At 59.3% G+C, this 14,479-nt stretch overlaps 2 protein-coding genes across 2 annotated transcripts in view; one reads left to right on the top strand and one right to left on the bottom strand.

Moving 5' to 3' along the window:
* Positions 1-14,479, top strand: part of LOC102890931 (histone H2A type 1-H-like) — a 103,810-nt gene that overhangs the window by 78,430 nt on the left and 10,901 nt on the right. The window lies entirely within an intron of this gene.
* SLC17A4 (solute carrier family 17 member 4) overlaps positions 1-14,479 on the bottom strand; it is an 18,035-nt gene that overhangs the window by 418 nt on the left and 3,138 nt on the right. Inside the window, exons 2-10 of the mRNA XM_006923618.1 lie at positions 9,552-9,748; positions 8,828-9,061; positions 8,662-8,749; positions 8,306-8,392; positions 6,631-6,749; positions 6,372-6,533; positions 4,741-4,873; positions 1,873-2,020; positions 1,012-1,102 (exon numbers count right to left, since the gene is read on the bottom strand). Of these exons, the coding sequence (XP_006923680.1) occupies positions 1,012-1,102; positions 1,873-2,020; positions 4,741-4,873; positions 6,372-6,533; positions 6,631-6,749; positions 8,306-8,392; positions 8,662-8,749; positions 8,828-9,061; positions 9,552-9,748 (1,259 nt within the window). The remainder of the gene's footprint in view (positions 1-1,011; positions 1,103-1,872; positions 2,021-4,740; positions 4,874-6,371; positions 6,534-6,630; positions 6,750-8,305; positions 8,393-8,661; positions 8,750-8,827; positions 9,062-9,551; positions 9,749-14,479) is intronic.

Below are 14,479 nucleotides of genomic sequence, written 5' to 3' on the forward strand. Positions count from 1 at the left end.
TAACCCTTAGCTCTCCAGAGTCCTGTCTCGATCGCCCTGCGTGAAAGCGAAGCCCCGCCCCTCTCTGATCCGCTCTCCTGTCCTGCCACGTTTGACTGGTTCCTCCGGTTCTGTGTCGGTTTCTTTGCCGTGACGTGCGCTTCGCGAGGACGGGGCCTTCTGACCGTGCGCTCGCTCAGTGAGGCGCCGGCTCCCGCCCATGCTCAGCGTGCGTTTGCGGACTGGACGGGCGGATGAGTGAGTGACGAGGGGCCCGAGGCCGGCTTGACGGTGTCCACTCGAAACCACGGCTTCCTGGCAGTGTGGTCGCTGCCGATCGAGGGCGTTCACTGGAGCTTCGGCGACGAGAAGGGACCGGATGGCAGGAGGAAGAGGCGCCCTTGTTGCTGTCCCTCCGTTCCCCTGACTTACTGGCGGAAGCCGAACGATGGCCGCGTAGGTGCCTAGTGCTCCCTTCTTCATGAAAAGCCAGCAGGACGATCTCGAGGGGACGCTCAAGTCACTGGAGGGACGTGTTCGTTCTGACAGCGGGGACGCGTCTCCCGGACGGGCGGCCGTGGGGACACCGCAGCGGTGACGCCGTCAGAGGGCTGCCCGCCCAGGGCCCCCTCACTGGCCTCTCCCTCGTCCGTCCTGTAAGCGCGTGTGGGGTCCCCACACAGGGCGACCGACTCTTTCCAGAGTGCCCGGGAACACCAGGGCTTTGGCACGGAGAGGCTCGGGTCCGGGAAGCCCCTCGCGTCCGGCGGACCGGGAGGGCCGGCCACGCCGGGCTCTGCGGAAGCGCCATGACCGCTGCCAGATTCGCCCCAGCTCGTGACGTCCGGCGCCCTTCCCCGGGCCGCACCGTCCCATGTGAGCGGAGAGTGACAGCTCGGGGGGCGCTCAGGACTCGGGGGGGTCAGGCTGAGTCACGGGGAGGAGGGACCAAGATGCCCTGGGCCTGACTCCTCCCGGCGGCCGCGACAGGCCTCTCCTGACGCGTGTTTGCGCGGGAACGTTCGACCTCACCTGACTGATGAGGGCTCCGGCGACGGTGGTCGAGATGGCTCCCGACACCTGGGAGAAGAGGAGCAGGAAGCCCTGGAGGGAGCCGGCGTACCTGGGCGGGAGCGAGACGCGCCGGTGAGCGAACGGGCAGCTCGGTCGGGCCTCCGGAGTCGCCTGGACCTGCGCCGCCTCTGGCCAGACCTGGGCGACAGAGACGGCCTGACTGGCAACCGCCATGGTCCTCGCTCGGGCCTGAGACTTCCAGGGGCCACATGACCGCATCGTCCCACAAAACGTGCACGTGGACCGTCGCCGCCCGCGTGCCGTCGGCCAGGCAGCCTCGCTTTGGGGGGCAGAGGACTCCTCCTCGGATGAGACGTTGCCCCCGCCCTTCTGAGACCAAGTCACCCCCACGTATCCTGGCGGCCCGTTATCTGAAGACGAGCGTGTCCCATCGGCTGTGAGGACCCCGGTGGCGACGCTCGGAAGCCTGGGTCACCTCTGACCCTCACCTGTGCCAGGCCTCAGCGTTCCTGCTGCTCCGTGTCCTGCACCTTCATGACGCCCCACCTGAGCAGGGCCCGTGGCGCTTCGTTAGTCCCTTTGGGACCCAGCCCTGAGTAACCGCTGTGTCCCCAACAGAGAGACTATGCGAGAGCCCCCCTCCCCCGCTGAGCTGCGAGTCGGGGCCACTGGCTCCTTTTTCCTTCACCTGGGAACACTTGGTTCACAGTGGCTGACGAGCTCCAGGTCCCCTCCAGGAGTTACCCGGATGAAGCTGCCGCACGTCACTTACATTGTGACCCGTGCGTTACAACAGGAGGCTCAGGGCCCTGGACCTGAGCCAAGGTGCTAGGGGGTGGGGGTGGGGGTGATACGTACCGAGGAGCGATGTCCAAGAAGTTGATGAGGGCTCCTATTAGGCAGAGGCTGTTGGTGACAGAACCCACTACCAGCAAGGCGACGGTGACGCCGAGGCTGGATCTGACCCAGTGCAGACACGCGAAGGACGCAGCCGGGAAGAGGACGCCTGGGCCGGGAGGACGGACGCAGTGACCGGAGAGCCGCCCTGAGCTCCCGCACCGCCCCGGGTCGCCCCGTCCGCACCTGCGGCCGTGAGGAGCTTCCTGATGACAACCAGTCTGAGGACTTCTCGGGAGAGGAGAAAGTCTGCGAGGAGGCCACCGAGCACAGCGCTGGCGAAGGAAGCGGCCAGCAGCAGGGCCAGCAGGAACCCGCTCTGAGGACAAGGCGTGGTCAGGGGCCTGCCTGCCCCCCGCGTGACGCAGCCGGGCCCCTGGGCGCGTGTCTGCGCAGTGGCTTTCCCTCACACACACGTCACCTTTAACACAAACTCCACGCCGCTGGAACTGGCCAACACGGTTTGAGTATATAGAAAGCACGCGTCGCCTTAAAAAAAACACGCTACTTTTCCATACGGTTTTTTAAATGTCGATCCCCATGATCGTCGCTCCAGCCTTTAAAGCGAAATGCTATTAAATAAAACACGGGGAAAAGGAGCCCGTCGCTGTGTAAACCCCGAGCAAAGGAAAGAAAGGATTTAACTGTCACCCGGTCCCAGGAGTTCGCGTGACAGACGCGTAAGCAAAACCACGGGGATGTGACTCCGAGAGGACAGCGTGACGGTGACGAGAATCGGCCAGGGCCGACTTCCCACGCTGGGGTAATCTGCTCTCAACTTGACCTTTCCACCTCTCGGTCACTGTCCTCTGGGGGTGGGGAGCCCGCCGGCCCCACACCAGCAATCTCCCTCCCAGCGCTGGCTTCCTGCTCACCCGGGTCCCCTGGCCTGGGGGGTCTGCTTTCGTCACCCCCTCCAGGGGCCCCACAGCCTCCCTGTCCTTGGGCCCTCCGATCTCAGGACCTCTGGCCCGTTCGCACACTCGTGCCCAGACTCTGACCTCTGCCAAGGTCAGCTCCCCGTTGGCAGCGGGCATGTTTTCACCAGAGCTGCTGTGTCAACATGAGAACACTGCTTTTTTGAGTACAAAGGGCAAGACTGTCGCAGCGACTCAACGGCCCCGGGAACTGTCCCTCACAGTCTGAGTCCGCTGCTCCCCTGCCGCTTTGAGACATCTGCCCGGCACGAAGCGAACGGCTCCCGTCAGCCAGTCGGTACCTCTGCGTTTCGTGCACCGTCAGAGCCGTAGACACGTGCACTTGTCTTTATGAGTGTCGTACTGAATAAAGTGGTTTTTCGAAACAAGATCGTCCACGAGTTTGGGGGCCTAAGTCCTGTTTGGGAATTTCTGACCTAAATCGCGCCAAACTTCCAGCATGTGTTGCCTGTGCTTCCTCTGCCCGGGGCCGCTCAGAGGCAGAATCCGTTTCGCTAATGCTCTATTGCTGACACGGCTGGCAGAGTGTCTTGTCTGCAAATGTCGATTGGTTAGAACATAAAAGTGTCATGGGCCCCCTAAAAATATACGGCCGTCTTGGAGCATCAGGCTGACCTAAGCGACGCCACCCTGCTCTGGTAAGCAGAGGCCACACTGGGAGGAGGCCGAATTCGAGTGAGGCTGCTCACGCTTCCCACAGGGAGGTCCCGGGCCTAAGCCCCTGACCCGGTGACCATCGTTGGATGTCACCGAGAGACAAGCGTTCGATCAGACGGGGCGGGATGAGCCTTCTGCGTACTTACATTCGTGAGGCTGAGTCCAAGTACAGAGCTGAGGTACGTTGGCATGTACGCGAACTTCATGTAAACGAGCCAGTATTCACTGAAATAAAACACTAAAATGCCCCAGAGTGGCAGGGACGTGCTCATGGCCTTCACAGGAAGAGACCAGTCTGCAGCAGAGTCCTGGAAGAAAGCAGATGCCAACGTCCCCTCCATCGGGGGACGCCTCACCTCGGGGGACGCACCCAGACACCGGACGTGGCGGGGAGTCGCACGGCACCTGCTGAGCCCGCGAGCGCATGATGTGGTCCCTCTCCCCGGTGCCGATGAACGGGTGGTCTGCGGGGTCGTCGTAGACCAGAGGGAACCAGAGGCAGGAGCAGGCACAGCCGACGCCGCCTGGAAGAGAAGCCGGCGGCACCAGACTTGAGCCCTCTGAGTCGGCCTCGGCCCTGGGGGCTTCCCGTGGTCGGCAGGCGGGCTGGCCCGACACGCCTCTCTGCACCCTCGCTCGCCCCGCCCCCCGACTTCGGCCCCGGCCGTGTCACTTGCTCCAGCCGATGGCTGGGGTGGTTCAGGGTCCAGCGCATTGAGGACCAGTCCGCACCCCCCCCGCCCCCACTCGTCAGGCTCCTCAAGCTCCGTCCATTGGTGCACGTCCCGCCCGGTGTCCAGCACGGAGGCGGAGGCGGAGGCGTCAGCAGCAGGGCGTGCGGGTGACACGAAGACGCAGAGTCACGTCCAACGTCAACGGGGACGTTTCTGCGACAGGTTTCATTCCTACCGTGCCGGACAGCTCCGCGTCGCTGGCGGGGAGGGAAGTGTGGCTCATCTTAAAACTTCCCTCCCTCGCGGTCTGAGCTCGAACATTCCCCCCACAAACACAGAGCAGCCATCCAAGAAGTTGATGAGGGCTCCTATTAGGCAGAGGCTGTTGGTGACAGAACCCACTACCAGCAAGGCGACGGTGACGCCGAGGCTGGATCTGGCCCAGTGCAGACACGCGAAGGACGCAGCCGGGAAGAGGACGCCTGGGCCGGGAGGACGGACGCAGTGACCGGAGAGCCGCCCTGAGCTCCCGCACCCGCCCCGGGTCGCCCCGTCCGCACCTGCGGCCGTGAGGAGCTTCCTGATGACAACCAGCCTGAGGACTTCTCGGGAGAGGAGAAAGTCTGCGAGGAGGCCGCCGAGCACAGCGCTGGCGAAGGAAGCGGCCAGCAGCAGGGCCAGCAGGAACCCGCTCTGAGGACAAGGCGTGGTCAGGGGCCTGCCTGCCCCCCGCGTGACGCAGCCGGGCCCCTGGGCGCGTGTCTGCGCAGTGGCTTTCCCTCACACACACGTCACCTTTAACACAAACTCCACGCCGCTGGAACTGGCCAACACGGTTTGAGTATATAGGAAGCATGCGTCGACTTCAGTTCGAGAGAAAGGAGGACTAATATTCTCTCCGTAAATAAAACCCGCCTGGGGCTGGCGGCGGGGAAGAGTGGAAGACCTTTCACGCTACTTTTTCATACGGTTTTTTAAATGTCGATCCCCATGATCGTCGCTCCAGCCTTTAAAGCGAAATGCTATTAAATAAAACATGGGGAAAAGGAGCCCGTCGCTGTGTAAACCCCGAGCAAAGGAAAGAAAGGATTTAACTGTCACCCGGTCCCAGGAGTTCGCGTGACAGACGCGTAAGCAAAGCCACGGGGATGTGACTCCGAGAAGACACCGTGACGGTGACGAGAATCGGCCAGGGCCGACTTCCCACGCTGGGGTCATCTGCTCTCAACTTGACCTTTCCACCTCTCGGTCACTGTCCTCTGGGGGTGGGGAGCCCGCCAGCCCCACAGCGGGCACCTCCCTCCCAGCGCTGGCTTCCTGCTCGCCCGGGTCCCCTGGCCTGGGGGGTCTGCTTTCGTCACCCCCTCCAGGGGCCCCACAGCCTCCCTGTCCTTGGGCCCTCCGATCTCAGGACCTCTGGCCCGTTCGCACACTCGTGCCCAGACTCTGACCTCTGCCAAGGTCAGCTCCCCGTTGGCAGCGGGCATGTTTTCACCAGAGCTGCTGTGTCAACATGAGAACACTGCTTTTTTGAGTACAAAGGGCAAGACTGTCGCAGCGACTCAACGGCCCCGGGAACTGTCCCTCACAGTCTGAGTCCGCTGCTCCCCTGCCGCTTTGAGACATCTGCCCGGCACGAAGCGAACGGCTCCCGTCAGCCAGTCGGTACCTCTGCGTTTCGTGCACCGTCAGAGCCGTAGACACGTGCACTTGTCTTTATGAGTGTCGTACTGAATAAAGTGGTTTTTCGAAACAAGATCGTCCACGAGTTTGGGGGCCTAAGTCCTGTTTGGGAATTTCTGACCTAAATCGCGCCAAACTTCCAGCATGTGTTGCCTGTGCTTCCTCTGCCTGGGGCCGCTCAGAGGCAGAATCCGTTTCGCTAATGCTCTATTGCTGACGCGGCTGGCAGAGTGTCTTGTCTGCAAATGTCGATTGGTTAGAACATAAAAGTGTCATGGGCTCCCTAAAAATATACGGCCGTCTTGGAGCATCAGGCTGACCTAAGCGACGCCACCCTGCTCTGGTAAGCAGAGGCCACACTGGGAGGAGGCCGAATTCGAGTGAGGCTGCTCACGCTTCCCACAGGGAGGTCCCGGGCCTAAGCCCCTGACCCGGTGACCATCGTTGGATGTCACCGAGAGACAAGCGTTCGATCAGACGGGGCGGGATGAGCCTTCTGCGTACTTACATTCGTGAGGCTGAGTCCAAGTACAGAGCTGAGGTACGTTGGCATGTACGCGAACTTCATGTAAACGAGCCAGTATTCACTGAAATAAAACACTAAAATGCCCCAGAGTGGCAAGGACGTGCTCATGGCCTTCACAGGAAGAGACCAGTCTGCAGCAGAGTCCTGGAAGAAAGCAGATGCCAACGTCCCCTCCATCGGGGGACGCCTCACCTCGGGGGACGCACCCAGACCCCGGACGTGGCGGGGAGTCGCACGGCACCTGCTGAGCCCGCGAGCGCATGATGTGGTCCCTCTCCCCGGTACCGATGAACGGGTGGTCTGCGGGGTCGTCGTAGACCAGAGGGAACCAGAGGCAGGAGCAGGCACAGCCGACACCACCTGGAAGAGAAGCCGGCGGCACCAGACTTGAGCCCTCTGAGTCGGCCTCGGCCCTGGGGGCGTCCCGTGGTCGGCAGGCGGGCTGGCCCGACACGCCTCTCTGCACCCTCGCTCGCCCCGCCCCCCGACTTCGGCCCCGGCCGTGTCACTTGCTCCAGCCGATGGCTGGGGTGGTTCAGGGTCCAGCGCATTGAGGACCAGTCCGCACCCCCCCCGCCCCCACTCGTCAGGCTCCTCAAGCTCCGTCCATTGGTGCACGTCCCGCCCGGTGTCCAGCACGGAGGCGGAGGCGGAGGCGTCAGCAGCAGGGCGTGCGGGTGACACGAAGACGCAGAGTCACGTCCAACGTCAACGGGGACGTTTCTGCGACAGGTTTCATTCCTACCGTGCCGGACAGCTCCGCGTCGCTGGCGGGGAGGGAAGTGTGGCTCATCTTAAAACTTCCCTCCCTCGCGGTCTGAGCTCGAACATTCCCCCCACAAACACAGAGCAGCCACCAGGACCAGGCATTTCGCCACGTTCCGAGAACAGGAATCAAAGACACGAGTTCGCCACCAAGGAGCTTAAAATCGCGTAGCAGGGACAGACTAGCAAACGAGCACTGTCCATCGAGGACGTGGGAGGCTGACGCGGACCCCACAGACGTTCCGTGGGGTCCCATCCGCGCACAGCACTCGCTGCCCCCCAGAACGCACCCCCCGGGGCGGCGGGCGCAGCCGGCCTCCCTCACTGCCTCGCTAACTTCCGTAAGCTGCCCTGATGTCCGCGCGACAGGGCCCTCGAAGGGCGATGTGCCAGCGCGGTCGATCCACATGCTGTTTTTTTTTCCCTAGAGAATACACTGAGCTCGTGTCACAGCAGCTCTTCGACGGTGCTAAGAGGCCCACCCTGCAGTGAGGACCATCGGACTTCCAGGTCCCACTGGGGTCAGTCAGCTTGCAGATGGGATTCCTGGGAACATGTCGAAACTGAAGAAACACAAACCAGTGAGAAGCAGCTGGGCAGAGCCTGGCCCGGGCTGGGCATGGGCACGCCGGGCGGCAGCAGCCCGGACACTCCGCGTGTGTCTCTGTGTCCTGTGTCCACGCCCGAGCCCCATGTGGTCCGCCGTGTGCTGCGGCCACTGCCGCTTGGTCCCCCACCCCCGCCAGCATTTTACCTGTGATTAGGTCGCTTTCCCACAATTTTCTGGTTATAGTAATAATAAGAGACATTTAAAAGACTGTCTTAAGCATCTCTAAAAACATAATCTCCCCCAAGATAACACTTTCAACATCTATAAAAGAAATTCCTCTGGGCCCCTTTTCGGGCTCAGTTTGAAGCATGGGGAGATGTCACTGGGTTATCCATTCCAGCTACACACTCAGGCCGCCGAGACCTGAGTGTCACTTTGTAGGATTCGTGACACGATTATCTCTGGACACGATCAACTTTAGTTACGTAGCTATCCATACGTATCAGGATTGGGTGAGCCACAGACGACTTGAGTCCCAGAAACTGGGCCCAGTGTCCCGGGTCACGAAACCACATCCCGAGGTTGGAGAAACACAGCTCACCGAAGACGTAGAAGACGGAAGGCCATCCCAAGGTCTGGCAGAGGAAGCCACCCACAAGGAAGATGGTCAGGGTCCCCAGCATTAAGCCTGCACAGAAGTCGGGAGGGCACCCTGGGTCAGGGGCTCGGGCCTGTGCACGCCCAGCAGACCGGCCACCGCGGGCAGCAGGTGGCACAGCGGCGGAAGCCGCAACCTGCCGTCGGACGCCCGGGGCTCAGATCCCGCCTCGCCCAGTGGCCGTGTGGCCCGGAGAAGCTTCTGGGCTGTTCCGGATGAAATGGACGTGCGCCGAGCACGGTAAGTGTCGGCTGTGGTCAGGGAGGGTGGTGCCGGGGGACAAGCAGGGCATCGGTTACCTGACGCCGCGATGGCGACGAGCTGGTTCTTTTCCAGCGCAGGGGCCCACTTCACCCAGGCCGCATACTGACCCACCGACACCACGACCTGAGGAGCAAGGCCCACCGTGGGCTCTGCCCGGCCACGCGGGGCCCCGTCCCCCTCGCGCTGGGGAGCCCCCGGTACCTGGGCGACGCCTTGCACGGTCCGAAGGGCAAAGAGCGAGGCCACCCCGGCATCGGCCGCCAGCGGGACGAAAAGGTTCAGGACGGAGGAGGCGAGCATGGCCACGCCGACCGGGTACTTGACCCCGCACACTCCGACCACGAAGCCGCTGGGGATGGAGGCCAAGAACGAGCCGACGCTGAGGGCGCTGAGGAGGAAGCCCTGGGCCTCGGGGCTCCAGTCGTACACGGGCGCCTGGGGACAGAGAGAGCCCGCGGCTCGTCCTCGGGGGGGACTCGAGAGGCGGCTGTCCTTTCTCCCACGTCTCTCCCATCCCCCCGTCTGCCGTGTCATCGGGAAAACCTAACCGCGTGCCCACACCCTCTTCCTCCTCGAACGGCTTCCCCAGCCACGCGAGCACCCGAGCAGCTCGCGTACGAACGAGCACGCGAGGGAAGAGTCCTCCGAGCTCCGGGGAAGGCGCGCGGAGCCGAGGTGATCGAAGCGCGTGGAGAGAGAGACGGGGACGCAGGTCTGCCGGACGGACGTGCTCTGGGCGCTTCGTCACCGCGGGGGCAGGTTCCCGGCCACGGAATGGTCCTCGGTCACGGCCACGGAAGTGGAGGTTCGGCTGCGTAGGCTGCGCTCACGCCACACGGTTCCGAGCACAGGCGATGCTCGGGGAAGACCCTTCGGATCAAGTCAGGTGAGTCAGAGAAAGGGTCGGCGGGCTGGTCCCACTCACCAGCGCCTCCGGCTCCTTCGCCGTGTCGTTGCTGCTGTCCTGGGCGTCGGCGGGAGGCCCGTCCGGGGGGGCGCCGGGCAGCACGGTGACGTTCACCATGGCGGGGAGGGCGATGCTCAAGTTCATTTGCTGGGTGCCGATCAAAATATTACAGAGGTGAAAGAGGACGGCCAGCCCGTGGCGCACCGAGCACAAGCCTGAGGGGAGAGGGCACAGAGAGGCTCGACATCGCGTCCTCGCACCCCCAAGTCTGGGAGAGGGGAGACTGCAGTCTGCTGCGAGAGCAGGAGTCTGGGGGCCACCTGGACCTCTGGGGGTGCCGGGCCAATGACCCTCAGACCCACTGCTCAGGCGGAGACTGGGTGACCGTGCGGCGGTGGCCAAGCAAGCCCAGGGTGGAGGGGTCCAGGTGGGGCTCTGGGACGGGGACAGAAAGAAGTGGATTTAGAAAACTGGCTGGTCGAACAGCTGGAAGGCTAGACTGGACAGCCCCGCAGGGGAACGCCAGGGCTAACAGGTGCTCGCCGCCCTCGAGGCACACGGGCGCCCCGTTTCCTGGCTCCTGCAAGGGGGCGAAGGCAGTCCGAGGGGCCAGCACAGCGCTGACACCCTCATCGACCGCCAGGAGCTGACAGACAGATCCCCAGCTGTGTTCCGACTTGGGGGGCCTTTAGCTGAGACCCTACGCCCCCCCACGCACAAAGGCTCCCGTCGGAATTTGCTCCATGTCGTGTGCAGGCGGCGTTGCCTCCGCCCTCCTCCCAGCCAAGACAAGGACGCTCCCCAGCCATTCGAGTCTCTTTCTCTGTCCGGGGTGGTGTGTCACAGTTCTCTTCGGTTACGCCCCCACGAGCCATTTTAAAGTACTTTTACTGTTTCCACAACTGTCCTTTTCCCTATCGTTTTCACTTTTCCCTTGAGTTTAGATAAGAAACGCCCCCCACACACACACACACACGTCATACACAAATAAGGGGAAAACAGGTGATTCATGTCGCCGCTCGTGACATTTATGTCTGTCTCGCGTGTGATTTTATTCACACTCAACAGTGTGACGTAGGCAGGGCAGGAAGGGCGTGGCCGCCAGCACCCGAATCTACCGAGAACGCTCTCCTGTGACACCTTAGGGCGCACTGCTGGTTGTTGGGGGGCCCTGTGCTTTTGCTGCATTAAGCTAGTCTATCCCTACGTTTTTGTTTTAACTGAGATGGCGTGCATTTTGCAAAGGGTGTTTTCATCCCAGAGTCAGACGCCTGGATCGGCTCAAAGGCCGGGTGTGTCCTCGGCAAGTTACTGAGCTCCCTGTGGCCTGTCTCAACTGTAAAGCGCCATGAAGGGGCAGGTCTCAAGGTGTTTCGTTATAATTATCGTTACCAACATCTCACCGCCCTTACGTTCTCGGAAGGATCCCTTCTGCTAGGCTGCTGTGCAGAAAACGCTCGATTTCTTTGCTGGCGCCCTAGTTAGTGTTTCATCGGCATGCGTGATGGAGCCTAACGTGTCGTTTGCGAACGGCAGCTAGTAGAGGAAGAGACTTTCAAGCTTTCCATCTCTATCTGTGATCTAAACCATTTTAGGTACACAGCTTTCTCTTAATGCCCTTGTTAGGACAATTTTAGACTCACAGAACTGAGTTCCTATGTGTTCCGCACCATCTCCCTTCTATTAACGTCTTGAGAATTCAGCTCCGACAGCTGCCCCCAACCTGGGGGGCAGCGAAGCGGGGAGTGAGCTCAGTCCGAGCAGCTCAGGGGGCGACTCCGGTGACGTGGGCCTGGGGCCGCAGCTTCGCCCACAGAAGATCACTATTAGGTGGTGATCTTTGAACCGAGATCGTGCTTCCGTGGGCAGCGGGAAGCCAGCCATGCGGAGAGGGGTGCTCACCCCGTCCCTGACTGGTCCACTCCTATGCAAATGAGGACTCCAAACCTGCAGTCTGATTGGTCTACGTAGCACCACCCTAACTGGTCAGAATGAACATGCAGATGAGCACACAGCGCAGCTCTGATTGGACGGGGAAATCCTGGGTCCCACTGGTTGAATTTTGGTCCTGGGTGCTCTCCCTAGGGGTCAGCCCAGCCGCAGGGCGGGGGGCAGGCAGCTGGTGTCCACCTGCTCTCGTCCCGGGAAGGCAGTGTACGTGAGAGGCCACTGCAGACAGTCGCTGCTGGGTCGTGGCTGTGGCGGGGCCCAAATGGCCACAAGGCATCCTTCTTGGCAGACATAGTCTTTCGGGTCAACGCTCATGGAATACATGTGTCACAACCGATAGACTGCGCCGATCGTTAGCTAAAGTCCATCCTTTATTCCGACATGTTCACCTGATGGCTTCTTTCCGTCCCAGAATCCCACGTGGGGTACCGCAATCCTCTTAATAGTCCCATAGCCTTGGGGTTCCGTGACAGCGCCTCAGACATTTTTGGATGCGATGGCTTTGACAATTTTGAAGAGTACCACGTATTTTAGAGGGTGCTCCCCCGGGATTCCTCCGGCATTTTCCTCAGGATGAGACGGAGGCCACGTGTGTTTGCGAGGAAGACCACAGAGGTAAGTGGCCGCTGTCCGCACGCTGTCCACGATCAGTCACGCTGCGACTGGCCTCTGTCCCCAAGCCAGGTGGCTTTGTCAGGTTTGCCACGTGAAGTTCCTGGGCCTTCGTGGCTTCCCACGCTGCCCCCGCACTTGCCCCCACACTTAGGGAGCGAGGGGCTATGCTCCAGCTTCTCAGGCTGTTGTCCACGTAAACGGTTTGGATTTCCTGTGCAGAAGAAACAGGCATGTTCTGCCTCTGGAAAATCTTAACTTTTTTAGTTGAACTAGTAGGATTCTGTTTTAAAAGGCATAACAACTTTTTGACAACTTTCTCCACTTTTTACACGTTATTTTTGACATCTACGATTTTTCCTAATTCAAATTTATAAATTACATGGTTATAGAAAATCATGAGGTTTATTGACTTTACCCACAGTTCGCACCTCATACATTTAAATGCCCCCCCCCCCGCCCCCCAGGATGACTCGCGTTAACCTGTCTCCCTGATCCATCTGGTGAGCGAATCGTGTTTTTTCGCTGCGAACGACGCCCTCTTCAGCAAAGCATCGGCGCTTGCATTTTTCGCTTCGCTTTCCTTCGTGCTGGGAGCTTGCGTGGAGTCTCCATCTTCGTCTTCACACGTGCGTTCCCTGGCGTTGTGGACTCGGCGAACTGGATGCTCAGTTAAGTGTTTTATTTATCCCCACACAGTCTCCGTTTCCTTCTTTCCTTCACGCCCATCGCCTTTCGATCCGCTATTTGCCCCTCCGCGTTTTCCGCGACTGTTCCAAACCTTGGCTCTAGGTCGCTGATTCAGTTTTCTGTAATGACCATTTCTCTTGTGACCGCTAATTCCATTTTAATTCCGAAGGGACTCGTTTTCCCTCTTTTTAACTCCTTTCTCGCTTCTGTTGGGCTGTCCTTCCGCGCTTGCCCATTGACCTGCTTTATACACGCTAAGCTTAATTTTTATTATTATTATTCTTGAGAACTCAAAGAAATCAGAAATGAAACTATTCTTCCAGATAAAATGGGACAGCAGTGTCATTTCATGGTTAACAATCAAACAATTCTGCTTTGAACCCAGATGACAACGTTTTGTGTCTGAATGACTTAAATGAGCCATTTAATACCTCTATGCTTGAGATCTTGCTCCTGTAAAATGCAGACAATGCTAGTAGCACCTCCTGTGAAGCGTCGTGAAGACGGGACACTGAATAAGAGGTGATGGTGGCAGCTGACATTTATACAGTGTTTGCTATGTGCTGGGCATTGTTCTACATGGTTCACGTACTGTAACTAATTTAATCCTCCCGGAAATCCTGTGAGGGAGGCGTGATCGTCATCATCTCATTTTTACAAATAAAGAAACCGAGACAAAGTTTAAGTAACTCGCCTAAGGTCACAGCTCATAAATGGAAAAATCAGGACTGCAAAACACAGGCAGTCTGATCTGTCCTCTTACCCAACATTGTGCCGTGGATATCTGTTATACCAACATTCTCTCTATTACCGATTTTGAGAGAAAAAGAGTTAGGATAGGAGACTTGGGCCAGTGGTGCAGTCTGGCAGACTCCTAGATACTTAGAAACAGAAGAGATCTTATGGGCTCAAGCGTCAACGCCTCCCCTTTGGTGAATGTGGAAGCCGAGGCCAGAGGGCAGTCTTCAGTCCAGGCCAAATGCTTAGAGCCCGTTGCAGACTGAGTGGAACACACTATCCCGAACCTTCCTCCATGGCGAAGATCAGGAGAATCCTCTGTTTTAAAGACAAACTCGCTCTCCAGCAGACCTACTGGCTACAACAATGACTATTGCAAAGCCTTCCGTCTTGGTTGGTGTTTTTCTTTTCAAAGGCATTATCTTACGAAAAGCCTATATTCTTAAGAAAATGAATGACGAACATAGTGATGTCATCGCGAGTTTGGAGTGAAATACAGTGTTCAACAGTTTTCCCTGTGATGTGTTACGGAAGAGCATGACATCGTAATGGGGGGCGCGGGAGGAGAACCGTCTCCTATAATGTAGAGGAAAAAGCCTGTTCTCTCCGAGGCTGGTCTGGGTCTAACACGAGCAGGGCAAGCGGAGGCCCGGACACGGCCTCCCAAGAGCTCAGACGGGTTTCCATGCTTTCCACGTAGCATCTGCCCTTCGTCTATAAATGACATCTCGATGCCTACTTGTTTCATATACCTGCAGGATTTCTTGCAAGAAATGGAATAATTCTCAGTAAAAATTCTTTATGGCTATATAGAACTTTTGGCGACTGGTGGCCGCAAGAAGACGTGTCCCCAAAAGGGAGGTCCGGGTGACAGATCCCAGTTTTGGCCACACCCAGCACGTGATTTTACCTTTCCTGGCGGTTGGCGTCGTAGCCACGTTGAAATCGCGGGCGTC

Source organism: Pteropus alecto, unplaced genomic scaffold (genome assembly GCF_000325575.1).
Source record: "Pteropus alecto unplaced genomic scaffold, ASM32557v1 scaffold49, whole genome shotgun sequence".
Classification (NCBI taxonomy): domain Eukaryota; kingdom Metazoa; phylum Chordata; class Mammalia; order Chiroptera; family Pteropodidae; genus Pteropus; species Pteropus alecto.